We start from the raw sequence: 17,621 nt of genomic DNA on the forward strand, positions 1-17,621 counted from the left end.
AAATGTGGCATCAATCCTGGATCCAAATTGCACCAATGCTTATGCTACCATTACATAATGGGCTCATATGGGCTGAGAAGCTCAACTCAGTGCTAGTCAAGGTCCTAAAAATGGATGAATCCTGTATTGAATCTGACTCCTATGTTAAAACATCAGGACAGTCCCGGACTGCTTCCACGCCACCCATCTTAAGTGAAACTTTGCAGACCTTCGAAACTGAGGTGTTCCAAGGACAAAAACTTGCTACAACAACAACAAAAAAAAAAAAACTACTTCCTTTGTCACATGCTAGCAACATTCTTGTTTTAAACAACATGAACAGCACGATACGAGACACTTCAAAAGTTTGTCCAAACTTCGACTGCATCTCGGAGTAATCATCAGGTCTAGTCGAGAGATGGCAAAGAAGACACCTTTAAGGTTCCAATTATGTTGCTTGCTATGTCTGCTGGAAGTTAAGTTAATGGTTGTTCCGATTGATGGCTGAGGGAGAGGTTTTTTAATAAAAAAAAAAAAAAATTCAACGACATCTTCCTGCAGCCACAGCAAGCAACGTCATTGGAACCTCGACCATGTCTTCTTTGTCATCTCTCGACTAGTCCTGATGATGACTCCAAGATGGAGTCGAATCTCGGACAAACTTTTAAAGTGTCTTGTATCGTGCTATTTATGTGTTTGGTTTTCAACATTTCTTTTTTCTTTTTAATTGCAAGTTAAAATATTCAGGTGTGTTCTTGGGGTATTACTTTCACTGTACTAACCTGTAATGGTGACCTGACAATTATCCTTTTCTTCAAGTGGTAAATATCCACATCGACTAATAAATAATACCGTGTGTTATTTTTGGAGGGGTGAAGCATGTGAAGTTTGCTTGTTGCTCTCTGAGGCATCCAAAGGAGTAACTTATCAAATCCTGCAAATGACCACATTGACATATTAATAATAGAATACAGTCTACAAGAAATTTTAACTGTTTTAAAATATTCATTTCTGTCTTTGACACATTTTAGAGTACAGTAGACTCATGCTTATATCACCTCACTATTCATCACTTGTGGTACTTATACCAATCATCAGATATATAACACAAGAAAGAAAGAAATTAAAAATCAGGTGGTGCTTATGCTCCTACATTTAGATATGCAACAAATTATTGCCTTTGCTGACATGGCATTTGGAGAGCTGTCTCGTTGTCAGACAAGTAGATGCTATGATGGCATTCCAGCCACATTTGGAAGGTTTTATACATTACATTCAGTAGTTTTTTGTGCACTATCACTAACATAGCATAACAAGAGACTACTGTACATGATTACAGGATTTTCAGTAAGTATCATAAATGCACATTTTTTTTTATTTATTTCTATTTTCATTGAAAAAGTAATATTCATCCACTATTAACTATTCCATAGGAACACAAGAGAACGCTTACCCTGAACTTCAATCTCGAGCTTTTCCTTTGTAATTCTTTTATACAATTTTGTAACTGATTCATCAGGAAATGACAGCATAGGTGACACAGCCATAAGCCCTCCTTGGTTGATTGCATTTGATGTACTGAAACCACCTTCAAAACTGAAAAAGATGAAAGGACAAAGTGAAGGAGAATGCATTATTTGACCTGCAATTTACCAGACAAGTAAATTTTTTGAAAAACATTGGAAACACAATGAAAACTATGGTGAGAAATATCAAAGACACTGTGCATAAAGATTCATGTTCAGACAGTTATCAGAATGCCATTTTCAAAAAAATTGTCCAGAATGAGCCATTAACAAATATTTATTCAAAACAAGTAGAGGCATGCATATTTTGTTTTTGACGAACACGAAAAAATGTGAAATAACACACTGTAATGTTCATTTTTCATGTTTTTGAAAGGTTTAAGGTGCACTTTCCTACCATGTTTTGTCACAAAATGATGCCAAATGAACTGCAAAATGCGAAATAAACTTCTAAACATGAATTTTAAAGTTTATTTACTGACCTGGCACCTTCTGAAGTCTGAATTACGCTGTGAGTTATGCTAATCATTTAAAATTGATTAATTCAGCTGTAAATATTTGAGAAGTAAAAATTGACTTTTTTACCCAGGAAAAAAATTAACTCTGATATGGAGTAGAGATTCTGTAGTATTACCTCTCAAGATCAATTTCTGACTCAGTGGGGCTGAAGTCAACCAGTACTGAAGTCGAGGCAGGGCTGCTGGGTAAAGAGTCAGACTTCTCATACTCTGCGACCATTAACACTTTATCTTTGGTATCTTGCATTTCCTAGAAAACAACAACAGAACATCACAAAAAATGGAGAGAAACGGGAACAAATGTCAGATGTTCACATTAACTGCAGTTTTTCCTGGTTATTGTCCTTCCATGATATACCTTCAATTATTACCTCTTAATTCATGACTCAATTTAACAACTTGTTTTGTAGTTACAACATCCAGGAGTAAATGCAATTAACCAACTACAGTGAAACCTCCATTTTACGTTTTTCAGAGGACCAAACAGGAAAAATGTAAAATCGAGAAAAATTTTATAGCATTTTGCAATATTAGGACCATCAAGATTGAATGTATAATGCAGGAAAACATAAAATCTGGGAACATAAAATTGGGGTTCCACTGTACTTAACCCAGTTATTCTTTGTAAGCAGGGGCGGAGCCAGGGGTGCGCAAGGGGGTGCTTGCACACCCCTTAATTTTCTTCCGCATCCCCTTCAGCACCCCCTACATTCAACTAAAAACACTAACCCTTAGTGTGCCATATTATGTCATGTCTTCATATTGAGCGCCGAAGTAAGTACTGAAGTACTGAAGTAAGACCGTTATTATTGCAACAAGCAAGCACTGAAAGAGATGCCGATACACACACACACTTTCCTGTACTGGCGGCAGCCTCTATAAAGATCACTGTTGTTATGAATTTTTCTTCGTTTGTTTCTTCAAGTGGTCTGTTTGGTTTTCGATAATTTCCTATAGCTTAATGTGAGTTGTTTATTTTCCTCCTGCTTGTTCTTTCTCGCACTGAAGCAAAAATTTCAGCTGCTTTCAAAGGTAAGGTATCGGGAAATTGTAGTTAATGCGAGTTGTAATGTGAAGGGTAGTTTTCTTGTTAACACGTTCTATGTATTTATTCCACGTAACATGTCTAGTAAACATACCATTTCAGGCTGTTAGGAAGATGCCCAATGTTCACGAAGAAATTTTACAGTTCTTTGTTGGGGATAGTGCGGCAGAAGGGATTTTAACAAAGACGAAGTTGCTGTGCACTTCGCGTTTTGTCCTGAAGTAGCAGACGGAAGGTACTATGTATTTTTTAGTACCTCCATTGGTTACATTGAAAAGGTTCAAAAATTGTTTTTAAATTGTATTTCACTACATAGTTCAACAAGACTGTAACCTGTATCTAAATGTTTGCACTGTATGACCACTACCTTGGAGTATAAGACTTAACACATATCATCATGGACATCCAGGGGGAAGGCAAGGGGGCACAGTCTCCCTGGAAAATGGATGTCAATCTAAAGTTATATAAACATCACACATATAATTTCATTTCAGTCAGTAATTTATGTTAATCAGAGGCGGCGATTAGGGGCGTAGTTGCTCCCCGCTTTTTGCTATTTTTGCCCCCGCACTATGCTAAACCTTATCTACCAAGGGAAAATAAACTGTCCTTGCCTCCCTTCCCCAGTTTTGGCACCTTGCTTCCCCAGTTTTGAAAGGTTGCATGTGTGTTTCATGTTTTCTTTATTTTCAGCATAGCACCCCCTAAATTTCTTTCCACACCCCCTCAGCACCCCTAGATGATTAATCCTGGCGCCGCCACTGTTTGTAAGTGGTCAGTGGTTGTTGACTCATAGTGCACGAAGTTGGAATTTTAACCACTGATTTTGCAGTCATGTCATTACAGACAGAAATAGATTCTCAACACAGTGGAGTATTGGTCACTGATAAATACATATCAAATCTATGGAGACAGAGATAGTAAAAGTCTCCGAAACATCAGAATAAATCTATAACAGTAGTTAAAGTCTATATTCATGCAAATCTAACCCAATCTAAAAATGGTCCGGAGACTACTTATTGCTGTGTGTAACATAAAGAATGCCCTAAAACACAATATTGAGCATAAACATATCAAAACACTGTTTGCAGATTGGTAACTCTACAAAAAACGATTAATTTGTGAATTTTTAATTCAAAATCAAGATCGTACTCATCCCATATATTTAAAACAGTCAACTTCCAAGTCAATTGGAGGCAACGACAACTAGGAAGGTCGTTAACAGAAAGGTTCTGACCAAGTTCATGAAAATCCAATGAACAGTATTCAGACCCTATTGTCCATTCTTCACCCCTGTTTATTGTGAGAGAGGGGTGAAAGAGGTAAAAGAAAGACCCCACAGTTCTTGGATCAGTTTGTCATTTGTATGGTTGTTTGTTGGCCAGGCCACAACCTGGCAGCCCAGACTTGGCCAGCAAAATACACAGAATGTAGCAGCCAATAGAATTCAGCACTTCCTGTGATGTTTGATTTGGAACAGGGTGCTTGTTCTTCAATTCCACGACAAATGTTCAATAGTGTTCTTAATTGATATTCTGTACAATGATCAGTGATACTTACATCAAGTTTTCCCAGCAAAGAAACTTTAGCTTCTGGTCCAATATCATTCTCCAAAGATAGAAGTGCATCTAATGCGTCTGCTGGTGGTTGAACATTAATCGATTGTCTTGTAAATAACATTGCAATATCATGAAGAATCTTGATAGATGCTGGGGTGAGCGTCATCTCCAACCTGTCCCGGGAACTGATCATAACGTACGTGGCCATTCTATCTGGATCTTCTGTCTCCAGACCAGAATCAACAGAATCATCTGCAAGTGTCGAAAACATATAATTGATTTATGTGGATTCAGAAATTAATATAATGGTGAGGTTTTTGTATTGCTATTAATTTTTGCAGACTATTTATAATACCTCCTGCAGAAAAGTACATAGTCTTAACTGTAATAAAACCAGGGAACAGGAACAAAATAGCACAAATATCATTATGTAGGAGGAAAACTATTTACTGCAGACAGTTGTGGGACACTCTTCTGGGAGGAAAATTATGGTATTCCAATCTGAAAAAACAGATTCAGATAAGAAGAAAATTTAAATTTTACCAAAGAAATTCCTACTTGAAAATTTCTCAAAATAGAATTTCTTGGGCAAATTATCATTTTTTCTTCTTCTTCTAATTGAACCTGTATCAAGATGGATCAGAATTGCATCCCCTGAGAAAGCCTCTAGCCATCCCATTCAAAATAAAACAAACCTCAATTCCCTACAATAAATAGTTCTCATTCCACGAATTGTTTAAAAACATTGTCATGCATTTGAAAAGCCTGTGCTTTAAAATTCTTAACCAATCACAAATTAAACCTGCGTTCGACAAACTTTGATTACTCATATTGTGTTGAAATTCAAGTATGTGATACTTTCCACTTATGCAAATGGGAAGGGGGAAAACTGCTTTTTGTGAAATGCTGGCATGTGGCACCGGAACAGGTGTAATCCCAGCTGTTCTCAAGAGGTTCAAACTAATGTACAGATTTTATAAAGTGTCGTATTTCAATTACCTTGCTTTTTCAAGAAGACAGCTCTTTCTTCACCTCCGATGACAGTGCTGACACAACTGATGCTCTCATTGTCTGAAGCTTCCTCTGTCTCCAGAGAGGGCTCGCCTGTGCTTGAATCCTCAGACTCGCTCACTTCCCCATCACTGCTATCCCTGCAACACAATAAGATAAGTAAAGATCAGGTAAACGGCAAAGTAAAATAATTCAATTGACAATTGAAATATCTAAATATAGCTATTACAACTTACACTAATTCTCTTGTGAAAGGAAGAAAGTATGTGGTTTCAATTGTTTTGGTCTCTCTACAGGAAAAAATAATTCCTTCTTCAGTGAAAATATGAGCATTTTGTTTATTGTAGTAATGGGCAATGTTAGATTACCCTATAGTGTTCATTTTAGGTGATTTCAAAACAGGTGTGATTCCCATTATGGTATCTAAACAGAGTTATTCTAGCTGTTACAAGTATTTAAAGATGCTAAATGCTTGTAACAACCGTAAACTAGAAGAATTCTACAATGCAAGCAATAAGTATAGTCACTTCTGGGTTGTAACAATCCCACTGACCCTCAATGGGATCATTACAATTCAGAAGTGTTCATGACTAGGTGCAAGAAGAATTCTAAACAAAGACTGCAGTGTTCACAGACACCAACTGGGATTAACCTTTACTCGCATTTTGGTCAATATATCGACCATCGAATATAAGGTGCTACTCGTATTTTGGTCGATATTTCGACCATGCAGCTGATTACAAAATTCCTGTTTTTTATTATCTTGATACTTTTCTGTTCGGTCGGAAACACTTACAGTGGGTTAAACGAATCTTTGGCACGTCATGTGGATGCACCCACCTCCCCACTCCCCGAGTCCAAAGTTATGTATGGAAGTTGGCGCGAATTTTAAATTTGTACACTTATTTGACAAAAAATGTTATAACTGGTAGACTATTTGACCAATCTACTTCGGGTAACTTTTGTTTTGCAGCTAAAACACCAGGCCATGCACTCATGCAGAAATCACAATGCCAAAGCCAATAAGAGGGGTTGGGTGGGTTGTGGCCCCCAACTTTCAATGAAAAAATCATAAAAATGGGGAGTTTGCCCTCTCTTCCCCAGCTATTTTGGGAAGGGGATGCAAACTTTAGCCTTATTTTCAAAGAATGGTCCTTTCTCAACCAAATGAAAGTCATTTCATGTTCCTGGGTGCATTACATTATCGAATGCGTGAAACAAACTCCCTATTTTTATGATTTTTTCATTGAAAGTTGGGGGCGACCCACCCAACCCCTCTTATTGGCTTTTGATTTCTGCACGGTTGCATGCCCTGATGTTTTAGCTGCAAAACAAAAGTTACCCGAAGTAGATTGGTCAAATAGTCTAAGAGTTATAACATTTTTTGTCAAATAAGTATACGAATTTAAATTTTGCGCCAAAAGGCCTCGGCGAAACCGAAAAAATGTTATAACTCTTAGACTATTTGACCAATCTATTTCGGGTAACTTTTGTTTTGCATCTAGAACATCAGGGCATGCAACCGTGCAGAAATCAAAACACCAAAGCCAATAAGATGGGTTGGGTGGGTTGCGGCCCCAACTTTCAATGAAAAAATCATAAAAATTGGGAGTTTGCCCCCTCTTCCCCTGCTATTTTGGGAAGGGGATGCAAACTTTAGCCTTATTTTCAAAGAATGGTCCCTTCTCAACCGAATGAAAGTCATTTCATGTTCTTGGGTGCATTACATTATCAAATATGTGAAACAAACTCCCCATTTTTATAATTTCTTTCATTGAAAGTTGGGGGCCGCAGCCCACCCAACCCCTCTTATTCGGTTTGGAGTCTTGATTTCTGCACGGTTGCATGCCCTGATGTTATAGCTGCAAAACAAAAGTTGCCCGAAGTAGATTGGTCAAATAGTCTAAGAGTTATAACATTTTTTGTCAAATAAGTGCACGAATTTAAAATTTGCATCAAAGGCCTCGGCGAAACAGGGGTTACTTTCTGACGACCCCCTCGGCAGAATAAAGGTTAAATGCACAACATCAAAGACATAAGTTAACTTATCAAAGTTTCTTTATGACTACTTTAGGTGAAGATAGGCTAATTGGGAGTGAACCAGCAGGTTCAAGTGGAATCTGAATCACCATGCAATGGTGTGTCTACTAGAGATCTAACCTGGGAGCCCTTGATTACAAGAAAACATCATTATCCCTATACCATGAGGAACGTCCAAGAAGAGAATGGTAATACATACCCTGAGAAAAGATGCCCAAAAGCGCTCGCCAGTTTCTCCAAAACTCCTTCCTCTGTTTCAGAATCGGAATCATCAGAGTAATTAAGGAAGCTTGAACTCTCTAGCATGGAAGGAAAGAAAAAAATGTATAAATAAAAGCAGCTTTTCTATACTTACTTCTACTCTGTCAAAAATGTTGCTTCGCTAGTCCCAATTACTTTTCTTGATTTCTGCTACTTTGATAAGTATTTCACATGGCATTGATCTTTAAATGATAGCTTTGATCATGGAGAAGTTATGAAAAAAACTAATATTATTACTATTATTGTTATTATTGGTTTCTGACTGCAACCAGTCACCTTCAAAAAGTTGAATCAGTTCAAAAAGTTGAATCAGTTCAAAAACGTTTTATCAGGTTATTTTGCACAAAGTTTAAAAAAAATTACTATGACCAACATTACTCTGAATGGTCATCACAGTTGAATATGTTTTCCTTAGAAGAAAGAAGAAAAATGAAAAGAATAAATTTTGTAGAGAAGATCTTAAATTTCCAAGTTGACAGTGAATACTTTTTGAATAATATAGCTTATAAAATTCCCAGATATTCCCATAGGTATATCTCAATTCTCACATGCCTAAACAAGGCCAGAGGTTTAGTAGCTGATCTTGTTGAAACCTACAATTTGAATTTATGTTGATGTATAAGATTGTAGGATCCACTGTTTTATTTTATAATTATGTATTCAATTTTTTAATTTTGTATAACCAATTTTGACATAGTGATATACCTGGTTGTTTAATTGTTATCATCACTTCAATAAATATGATTATTATTATTATTAGAACAATACACAGTTAATTGCACAATATTATATAAGAATAAACAATTATTAGTATCAGAGATATAATAGATCTCGTTGAAAACTGTAACTTGAAGTGTAAATATGTAAACTTGTTATGTTATGTTATTCTACAGCTTACGTATTTTATTCGTGTAACTTTGTACTTTTGTATTTGACTTAGTGCTGTATAAGGTTTCATACTGTGCTCAAAACTTAAAATAAACGATTATTATTAAATGTAGTACTGGTGGCCAAATTGTGTGTTAGTATTCAAGTGCAATTTCAACTGTGTTAGTGAAATCTTCAACGCAATTGTGACAAAAAAATTCTGAAGTAAATTTTCTCATGCAAAAATTGAAATTTTATTTGGAAATTTATGGGAAAAAATTCAGGCTCACTAGGGTTCAAATCTGGGTGTCATATAACATTGCTCTACCAATTAAGCTAGTGAGCCAGTATTGAATATTACCAAAGTTTTCCCTTCTGCTGTTTTACCTGCGTGGAATGTAGAATTTCCTGTCAGTGAGACTGCAACAGGGTCTGTTGCTTTTGAAACACTGGTGAAGTTGACATTGCCTAATATCTTCCAGCGTGGAGCAGCATATTACTTTATAAGGTCGGAAATTTTATTGTAAAGCTATAGCTACAGACACAATGTTTCAAATGAGGTGCAATTACAAAACAGTAGCACAGCAACTTTTTAATACTGCCCATGAACTTACCATGCATGCCTTTGCGGCTATTACTGGAATGCACGTTATGTCTACGAATGAAAGTCATTTCACTGTCTTGGTCAGCTTCATCCCCTGAAGTTTCGGACTCGGCTGGCTTCTGCTCCAAAGATGTCCGATGGTGTGTGGTGGCACCATCACACTCGGTCACACTTTCGTGGTCTAGTCTACTTGACAGAGGGTAAGCCTTTGCTTGGAAGGCCTGCAATAATAATAATAATAATAATAATAATAATAATAATAATAAAATGGTAACTTTATTATGAAAAGAAGTAACTTTACAGTATGTATTTAACATTAATCTCCTTCTGGTGCCATCAACATAAAGTTTTATTCCATCTTATGATAGTGTCATGACTTAGTACAGAAAATATTTGAGAAAATCAAAATTATATACATAAATATATTTTGTAGTGTGGACAACAAAACTGAGCAAGACATTATATATATACCGATACTGATAACTGATATTCTACAAATCCAATATAAAATTCTAAATGGCCCGTGAAGAACATGAACGGTTATTGACCTCCTTAATAAATGTATGTTACCAGAGGACTGCAATGAAGAGGAAGTTGCATATTTAGACACTTGTTTTTTTAAAAAAATAGGGAAGGGAGATTATATTTATATAATATCTATAAAAATTATAACAAAATGGCAGAATATCGCTCTAAAATATATTTATATATATGTCAGATTGGTAAAATAATCTGTAATTTTACTGATAAACCAATACATCGATATGTCCATATCAGTCGATACCAATAGAGTACCAATTTTATCTGTCCTATCCCTAATTATTTTATGAAAATAAGTAGTGTTGGACTAGAGCTGAGCTGATACCACTTTGAACGTATATCCATACGATGCTTGAAAACTGTAACAAAAAAGTTCTTCAAAATACTGATTAAGTGTATAAGTATTCCACTCCAATTATAAGCATCACTATACCAAGGGTTTTATTATCAAATATTCAAGAAACTGGGGTGGAAAGTATATTAATGCCATAGGTATCAGCCAGTACTAATCATCGGCATTGGTATAGTCTTAAGTTGTCCAAACTTCAAAAGTACTCAGTATAAAATGTTTTACCATAAACTCGGAGACAAAAATATTTACCTTTACTAAAACTTCCAACGGCCTGTACACATTTTCCTGCTCAATGAATGGTTCTATTAGAGGCTCCCAGGTTCCAATTTTTTCATTGAAATAGGAGGCTTGCACTTGGAACTCAGCTTTAAAGAAAGAAAATAAATAATTAATACAAAATACAACTGCTTATTTTAATTGGAAATTAAATCCATATCTAAAAAGAAAAGACTGAGACACATTGTGTAATCAAACTTGAAAGTCAAACAGTTGGTGCACTGATCATTGCTTGCTCTAAAGAAATGTTCATAAAATACAGTGAAACCTTGAGTTTACATTCCTGGATTTTACATTCTCCCACATTATACATTCAATCTTGATGGTTCCAAAACAGCAAAATATTATGAAACTTTCCTCGATTTTACATTTTCCTGCATTTTAGCATTTTAAGTTTTTTCATCTTGGTCCCCTGAAAAATATAAAATCAAGGTTCCACTGTATTTACTTGACTGATACATGAATACGATGTGATATTATGCCGGATGTACACAAAGTGTCTGACACATTTCAATTATTAATAAATCAGAAACTAATGAAGATAGAAATAAACTGGTGGCAATGATAGACAGATAAACTCAAAAAGTTTTTTATGTCCTTTATCAGTACACTTTAATATGTGCTCCTTTTGTTGCACTTTTGCCTAAAATAATGTAAGCCACATATTCCCAGAGAAAAAAATTAAATGGTGTTTTGCTGGGCGACCTTCGGGGCCAAGGATTAGGACCACCAATTCAAATCCATTTTCTCGGAAAACGTTCGTTCAAAATGCGATGAACAATGATGATGAACCTTACTAAATGATGAACTGCAAGCCAGGATAAACAATGCGATACCCACCATGCACGGCTGACCCGAATGTGGGAAGAAATCTATTATCGTCTTGACATTCTCCATGCGACAAAAGGAGCACACATAGAAGTGTTGGACACTTTGCATACAACCTTTGAGGTTTCATGGAATGGCTTCTGTGCAGGTATGAATCTCACATCAAGAAAAAGCTTAAAAGGTGTTTTATTTTGGAGGGGTAGGGTGTCCTGTCACTGGTGGTGAACTTGTTAGGAAAAGAAGAAGACAGAAGTGTAGGTTGAGAACGAAAAAGCAGGGCAGTGATTGGAATGGAATCAGACCAAAGAATTTGAATTTGAATTTAATATTTTGGGTGCGTCAGCACTAAGGCTATTTTGCACCCGTCACATTATTCGGGGTCCAGCCCCTTATCGTTACAAATAACAACTCTAACGTTGCATAACTAAAATCATAAAATATTAAAAACTTCTGACTTTCGTTAAAAGCTGAGGCTGTAAAGAAGCACTCAGCACAAATAAGAACAAAACACAGGACAACACAAACAAAATTATACTGGCCATGGGGACAGTCGCCAGAGCCTCGTTACTCTGCAGTCCAGGGTGTACTATGTGGAAGTGAGGTTGACTATTGGGGGTGCACTATGTGGAAGGAGCACCCCTTACACCCCGAATCAGACCAAAGAAACTGGCATGCATGGACAGGTAACTTCTGTATTTTCTTCATTGGTAACTGCATTCATGACAATGGCATAATATCATCTCTTAAATATATTATTGGGCATAGTGAAATGCTAACTTACACTGAGTAAATCAGTACCACCTTTACATTAATGTATGGATCTTCTTTGTGAACGAGTGCCATGTCCTTAAGAGAGGACACAATTTCTCACTCCAAAAAAGATTAAAAACTGAATTTATTTTTGTGAAATTGGTGCATATTTGCTAGATATCTTACTATATCTGTAAGATATATTTACTTCAAAAACATATTTGGTAATATCTACACAATATAAACTGTACCTTTCATATACATCTGCTTAGTCCAATCGTGAATATTTGTTTCTATTGATGATTTCATGAGCAACACTGGAAAATGCTGCATTTCATCTTCTATTTCAAACATTATTTGGATTTTTGGGATTGCCATTGTAAATGTTTCACTGGCCTTTCCTGATGGGTATGATGGATGATTGTAGAATGCATTGTCTGGAACAGAATATATATTTATTAATTAAATATCAAATGTTGAAGTTATTGTGTTACACATGATATTCTTTAGAAAAATTAAGAGAATAAAAAAAACACTGAAATAACGTGAGTAAATCGATGACATGAAGTACTTCATGTATGTATTTTTCCCTTCAATATACAGGTGTAAAACTGCCCTTAATATTTGATTTATTTATTTCCATTCCCTTGATCATACAAGTACAAATTGCACTATGATGTGGGATAGGTCAATTACATTAATGTCTACTTTTGAATACAAAGGAATTAATCTATACTTACATCTATTAAAATAGTAAAATTATTAATACTTGGGGAAAGTTACAAAGTATTGTAATGTAATGCTAAAAAAGTTTTAAACTTAATGTCTATCTTATTCATAATTTGCAATAAATAGTGTGTATAATTAAAGACTTCTCAATGTGTCAGGAAATCCTAACACTTAGGAATCCTAACATCTTAGAAATTTCCCAATTTTGTCAGGAAATGGCAAACATTTCTCATCCCATGCATTTGGTTTTTTATTTCTTTTTCCCATATAAAAAACCCAACAAATAACCTTGCATCGCAAAGACAATTGTGGAGCTACTTTAAAAACAGCTGACCAAGGCAGAAATTTATTTTATTATAAAAAAATATAAACTAAATGTAACGGAGGAAGACAAGATAAGCTTCCTAGATGCGAGGGTCACTATTTATATTTTGAGCCTAACAATAAAAAAACAGGAATTTGGCATTGAAAACTGCTTTATTGTTTTTCGAAGTATTCTCCATTATGGTCAATACACTTTTGCATTCGTTCAAACCATTTGTCAAAGCAGTTTTTTCAATCTTCTTGAGACACCTCCATAATATGGTTTTTGAACGCATCAACGGCGTCTTCCGCCGACGAAAATCGTTGTCCACGCAATTTATTCTTGACATTCAGGAACAAGAAGAAGTCATTGGGTGCCAAATCAGGACTGTACGGCGAATGACCCATCAATTCGATTTTTTGACTGTTCATAAAGTCGGTTGTTAGACTAGATGTGTGACAGCTGGCATTGTCTTGATGAAGAATGATCCGACGGCGTTTGTTTGTTTTCCGTATTTGACCGAAGACCTCTGCCAAACAAATTGTTGTGTACCATTCAGAGTTGACCGTTCTACGTTCCTCTAAAGGCACAGTTGCCACATGACCAGTTTTCCCGAAAAAACAAGCGACCATTTGTTTCGATGTGCTTCGAGCCCGAACAACTTTTGTTGGATTGGGTTCATCTTGAAACACCCATACAGTCGACTGCTGTTTACGTTCCGGCTCATATGCATATATCTATGATTCGTCACCTGTTACAATCTTAAATACGTCTTTTGAAGCACCACGATTGTATTTATTGAGCATTTGTTTGCACCAATTGACGCGAGCGTCTTTTTGAGTTTTTGTCAAATTGTGTGGGATCCAACGAGAACATACCTTTCTCACAGCTGAATGATCATGTAATACTTTATATATGCTGGTGGAACTAATGCCTATGGTTACCTCAATCTCACAGTATGTCACATGACGATCTTGCAGTATTAGGTTTTGCACAGCATCAATGTTTTCTTGAACAACAACTGATTTTGGACGACCTTCGCGAATCTCGTCGGTGAGCAAATGGCGGAAACGATTAAATTCGTTACACCAGCGTTTCACAGTGGCAAAGGATGGGGCTTCATCGCCAAATGTGGAAGTAAGATGATCGATGCACTCTTGTCTTGATAATCCACGTCGAAAATCGTAAAAAATCATCGCACGAAAATGTTCACGAGTTAATTCCATTTTATTGTTGTCGCGCAATCTCCAAGGCAACATAAACAACACAAATCAAGCTATTGACAAAACATTTGAAGTACGTTATGGTCAATAATGCCAGACGATTCCGTGCAAACGTCAAATCGCACCTAACTTCAATCAGTGTTGCCAAGGCTCAAAATATAAATAGTGACCCTCGTATATTGATGAAAAGGAAGAGAGGACAAGAAATTGAAACCGCTTGGCATCAGAAGTAGTGTGCAGCAGGGGTATTCTGCCACAAAAGAAGTGATGTAAGTGAGGTGACAAAAATAAATTTTATAAAGAATATGGAGGACAGAATCAAGAAAATATGCACAAAAGAATGTGAAAAAGAAGGCAAAATAAATAGCCTACGGAAACAGCTGGAAAATAATTTCTATGAGAAGGAGGATAGACTGGACATAAACAGAAGAAGGAAGAAAAGTGGCAGGGGAGAATTGGAAGAAAAAGAGGAAGAGAAAGAAAAAGAGAAGAGGTTTGGAATAAGGAGTATGGGGAAGACCACAGAAAAGATATGCAAAGTGTTTAGAAAAGCAGGCATTAAAACTTACAGGAAGGGAGGGAGAAGCATCTTAAGAATAGCGAAGAATGCAAACAAGAAAAAGGAAAACAGAAGAGGAAGAGGAAAGGATTATCTACGAAGTGAAATGTAAAGAATGTCAGTGTGTGTACATAGGAGAAATGAAAAAGAGGCTGAAAGACAGGTTGAAACAACATAGGGATGATGTACGACTTAAGAGAGAGAGAAATGCGATATTTAAACACATGAGAGAAACAGGACATGACATAGAGTGGGATGACGGTAAGCAGATAGGAAGGGAGAAGAGAATGCTAGTGAGAAAATGGAAAGAGGGCAAGGAAATAGAGAAGAAAGGTGAAGAAGACAGAATGAACTGGAATGGGGGACTGATGATAAACAAAGAATGGAGGAAGGTGGAGAAAGAGTGGAAAGGACAAGAGCGAAAGAGGAGAGAAGAAGGAAGAAGAATGAAGGAAATAGAGCGTGAGATAAAGAGTCCAACCACATTCACTTTCAGGTGAGAGTAAAGTTGACAAGGGAAAGGCACCTGCTATAATGTTCCAGAACAACTTTCTAATAGTCTGGAGGGGAGTATTTTTGTGTATATATATATCGTCCTGTTCTTGTACCTTGTTACATTTGTACTTGGTACATAGTCTGATGAAGACCTTGTTAGAAGGTTGAAATGTTACGTTTAGTTTATATTTTTTTATAATAAAATAAATTTCTGCCTTGGTCAGCATATTGAGTTTTTCATATCAAGGAAACAAGGCTTAATGGTGTTATAATTTAAAAACAGGCACTGGGGTAGAAAGCCAGATCGACACAGTGATGTTCTACCACTGAGCTACCATATCAACCTTGATTTCCAGAACTTCACAATTTAGATTTCTGTGTAAGTTAATAATGAGGGGAAAACATTATACATTAGCAATGGCACTGAATACCAGAGACCCAGAATCTATCTCTCCTTGAGCTGAACTTTTTAGTAAACCCAGGGTGGCCACTCTAGAACCATGATAAAATGCAAGTATAATTCCCGGTTTTCAACGCAAACTTTTAAAAAATGTAAGAGTACAAGCAGTTGTTTTCTCTATTTCAACCTTACTTATTACCGCCTCCCACACATACACACATGAATATATTAACAAAATAAAGGGTCTGCGTGATTCGAATGTATAAAAAAAGTGTAATTCAATTAAATTATGAATATTTAAAATATTTAATTTAAGGTGCGGAGTTTACATCTGCTATTTCAAGACTGCGCAAACAAAACACGAATGGTCAGAATGGAGTCAGTTCATGAGGAGCAGTAATGCGGCTTTGAAATTTTGCATCAGTCTTCAGAAATCCGGCACGGAAGCATACAAAATGTTGCAGCAGGCATATGGCGAAGATGTCTTCCACAATCAACTGCATTTCGGTGGTTAAAACAGTTTAAGGAGGGCCATGTTTTGACCACAAAGCAGGGCAGTCCAGGTGCTCCGGCCACGGCAGTGAATGAAATCATGGTTAACACAGCAGCCGTCATTGGTCGGGAAGATCGCCGAATAACAACAGATGAACTGGCGGACATGTTACACATTTCCCATGTTAGTGTGTTCACCATTTTGCACGATCACTTGCACATGACACGCGTATGTGCAAGATGGGTGAACACATCCGTCGAAAACACCGAACTGCATCCATCTCATTGGCCCTACACCAGGTTAATGCACGCCCTCACATTTCCAACGTTGTTGCTCAATATCTGGCTCGACAAAACATTGAATGTATCCCACACCCTCCATACAGCCCGGATCTTGTTCCATGTGACTTTTTTTGTTCACTCGCCTGAAATCGGAGCTGCGAGGCTAGCTTTTCGACTTATCAAAGGCCGTTCTGAAGAAGGCGGAGGCAGTTCTGATGAAGATGTCAAAAGTGGGGTTCCAGCTCATCTTTCACAACTGGCAGACACGGGCCAAGTGTATACAACTTGATGGGGGCTACTTCGGAAAATACCATATCAACCTAGACCCTGCCTAATGTATTTTGTAAGTAAAAAATTCATTCTCATTCTTTTTTTGACTAGCCCTTGTATAATACATTTCATTTAGCATCTTCCTACTGAAAAGTATCATAATCAGGTATGTAAGATAGATTTCCTTTCCAGTGATAATGTGTGTAAATATTTCAAGTACTTTCAAAAATAAATTTCTGTTTCACAGCCAAACACTGTGTTCATTCTAAATCACTAACCTCAGATTTTGGCCTGGTTTCAACTTGCAATTTGGAGAGTTTGTTATAAAGAGGTTTTTTTAGCACCCATGGCTACTAAAATAAATTTATTAGTTAAGTTATTTTAATTGTGTTTCCATATTTGTATTTGTTCTGTATTCCAACGCTGATACCAGAATATGCTTTATTATTAATGGTATTCAAACTCTAGTGGAGAAACTAGCCCATTGGTATCCTCCAGAACAGTAAAAATTGTGCCGCAGTGGCCTATTCGGTAGGGCATCTGACTGCCACACACAAGACCCAGGGTCGATTCCTGGGGTGGTGATCTAAGGTTGGAATTTTTTCAGCCTTGTCCTTGCATAAAGTGCCTCTGGGGCTCACCCAGACTCAAATCAATGGGTACCGGGGGAGGGGGGGTAAAGGCAGCCTGAACGTGGTGCTGGTCACATCA

At 36.7% G+C, this 17,621-nt stretch overlaps 1 protein-coding gene across 5 annotated transcripts in view; it reads right to left on the reverse strand.

Moving 5' to 3' along the window:
• The window catches only part of LOC145988841 (intermembrane lipid transfer protein VPS13A-like), a 231,550-nt gene that overhangs the window by 103,362 nt on the left and 110,567 nt on the right, over window positions 1–17,621 (reverse strand). For all 5 annotated transcript variants that reach the window (XM_083124072.1, XM_083124071.1, XM_083124068.1 and 2 more), the window contains 9 exons: window positions 12,408–12,593; window positions 10,552–10,667; window positions 9,421–9,631; window positions 7,878–7,977; window positions 5,627–5,778; window positions 4,629–4,879; window positions 2,140–2,273; window positions 1,433–1,575; window positions 762–913 (listed from right to left, as the gene is read on the reverse strand). In XM_083124072.1, the coding sequence (XP_082980198.1) occupies window positions 762–913; window positions 1,433–1,575; window positions 2,140–2,273; window positions 4,629–4,879; window positions 5,627–5,778; window positions 7,878–7,977; window positions 9,421–9,631; window positions 10,552–10,667; window positions 12,408–12,593 (1,445 nt within the window). The remainder of the gene's footprint in view (window positions 1–761; window positions 914–1,432; window positions 1,576–2,139; window positions 2,274–4,628; window positions 4,880–5,626; window positions 5,779–7,877; window positions 7,978–9,420; window positions 9,632–10,551; window positions 10,668–12,407; window positions 12,594–17,621) is intronic.

The sequence above is a fragment of the Lepisma saccharinum genome, chromosome 6 (assembly GCF_977018435.1).
Source record: "Lepisma saccharinum chromosome 6, izLepSacc3.1, whole genome shotgun sequence".
In the NCBI taxonomy this organism is placed as follows: Eukaryota; Metazoa; Arthropoda; class Insecta; order Zygentoma; family Lepismatidae; genus Lepisma; species Lepisma saccharinum.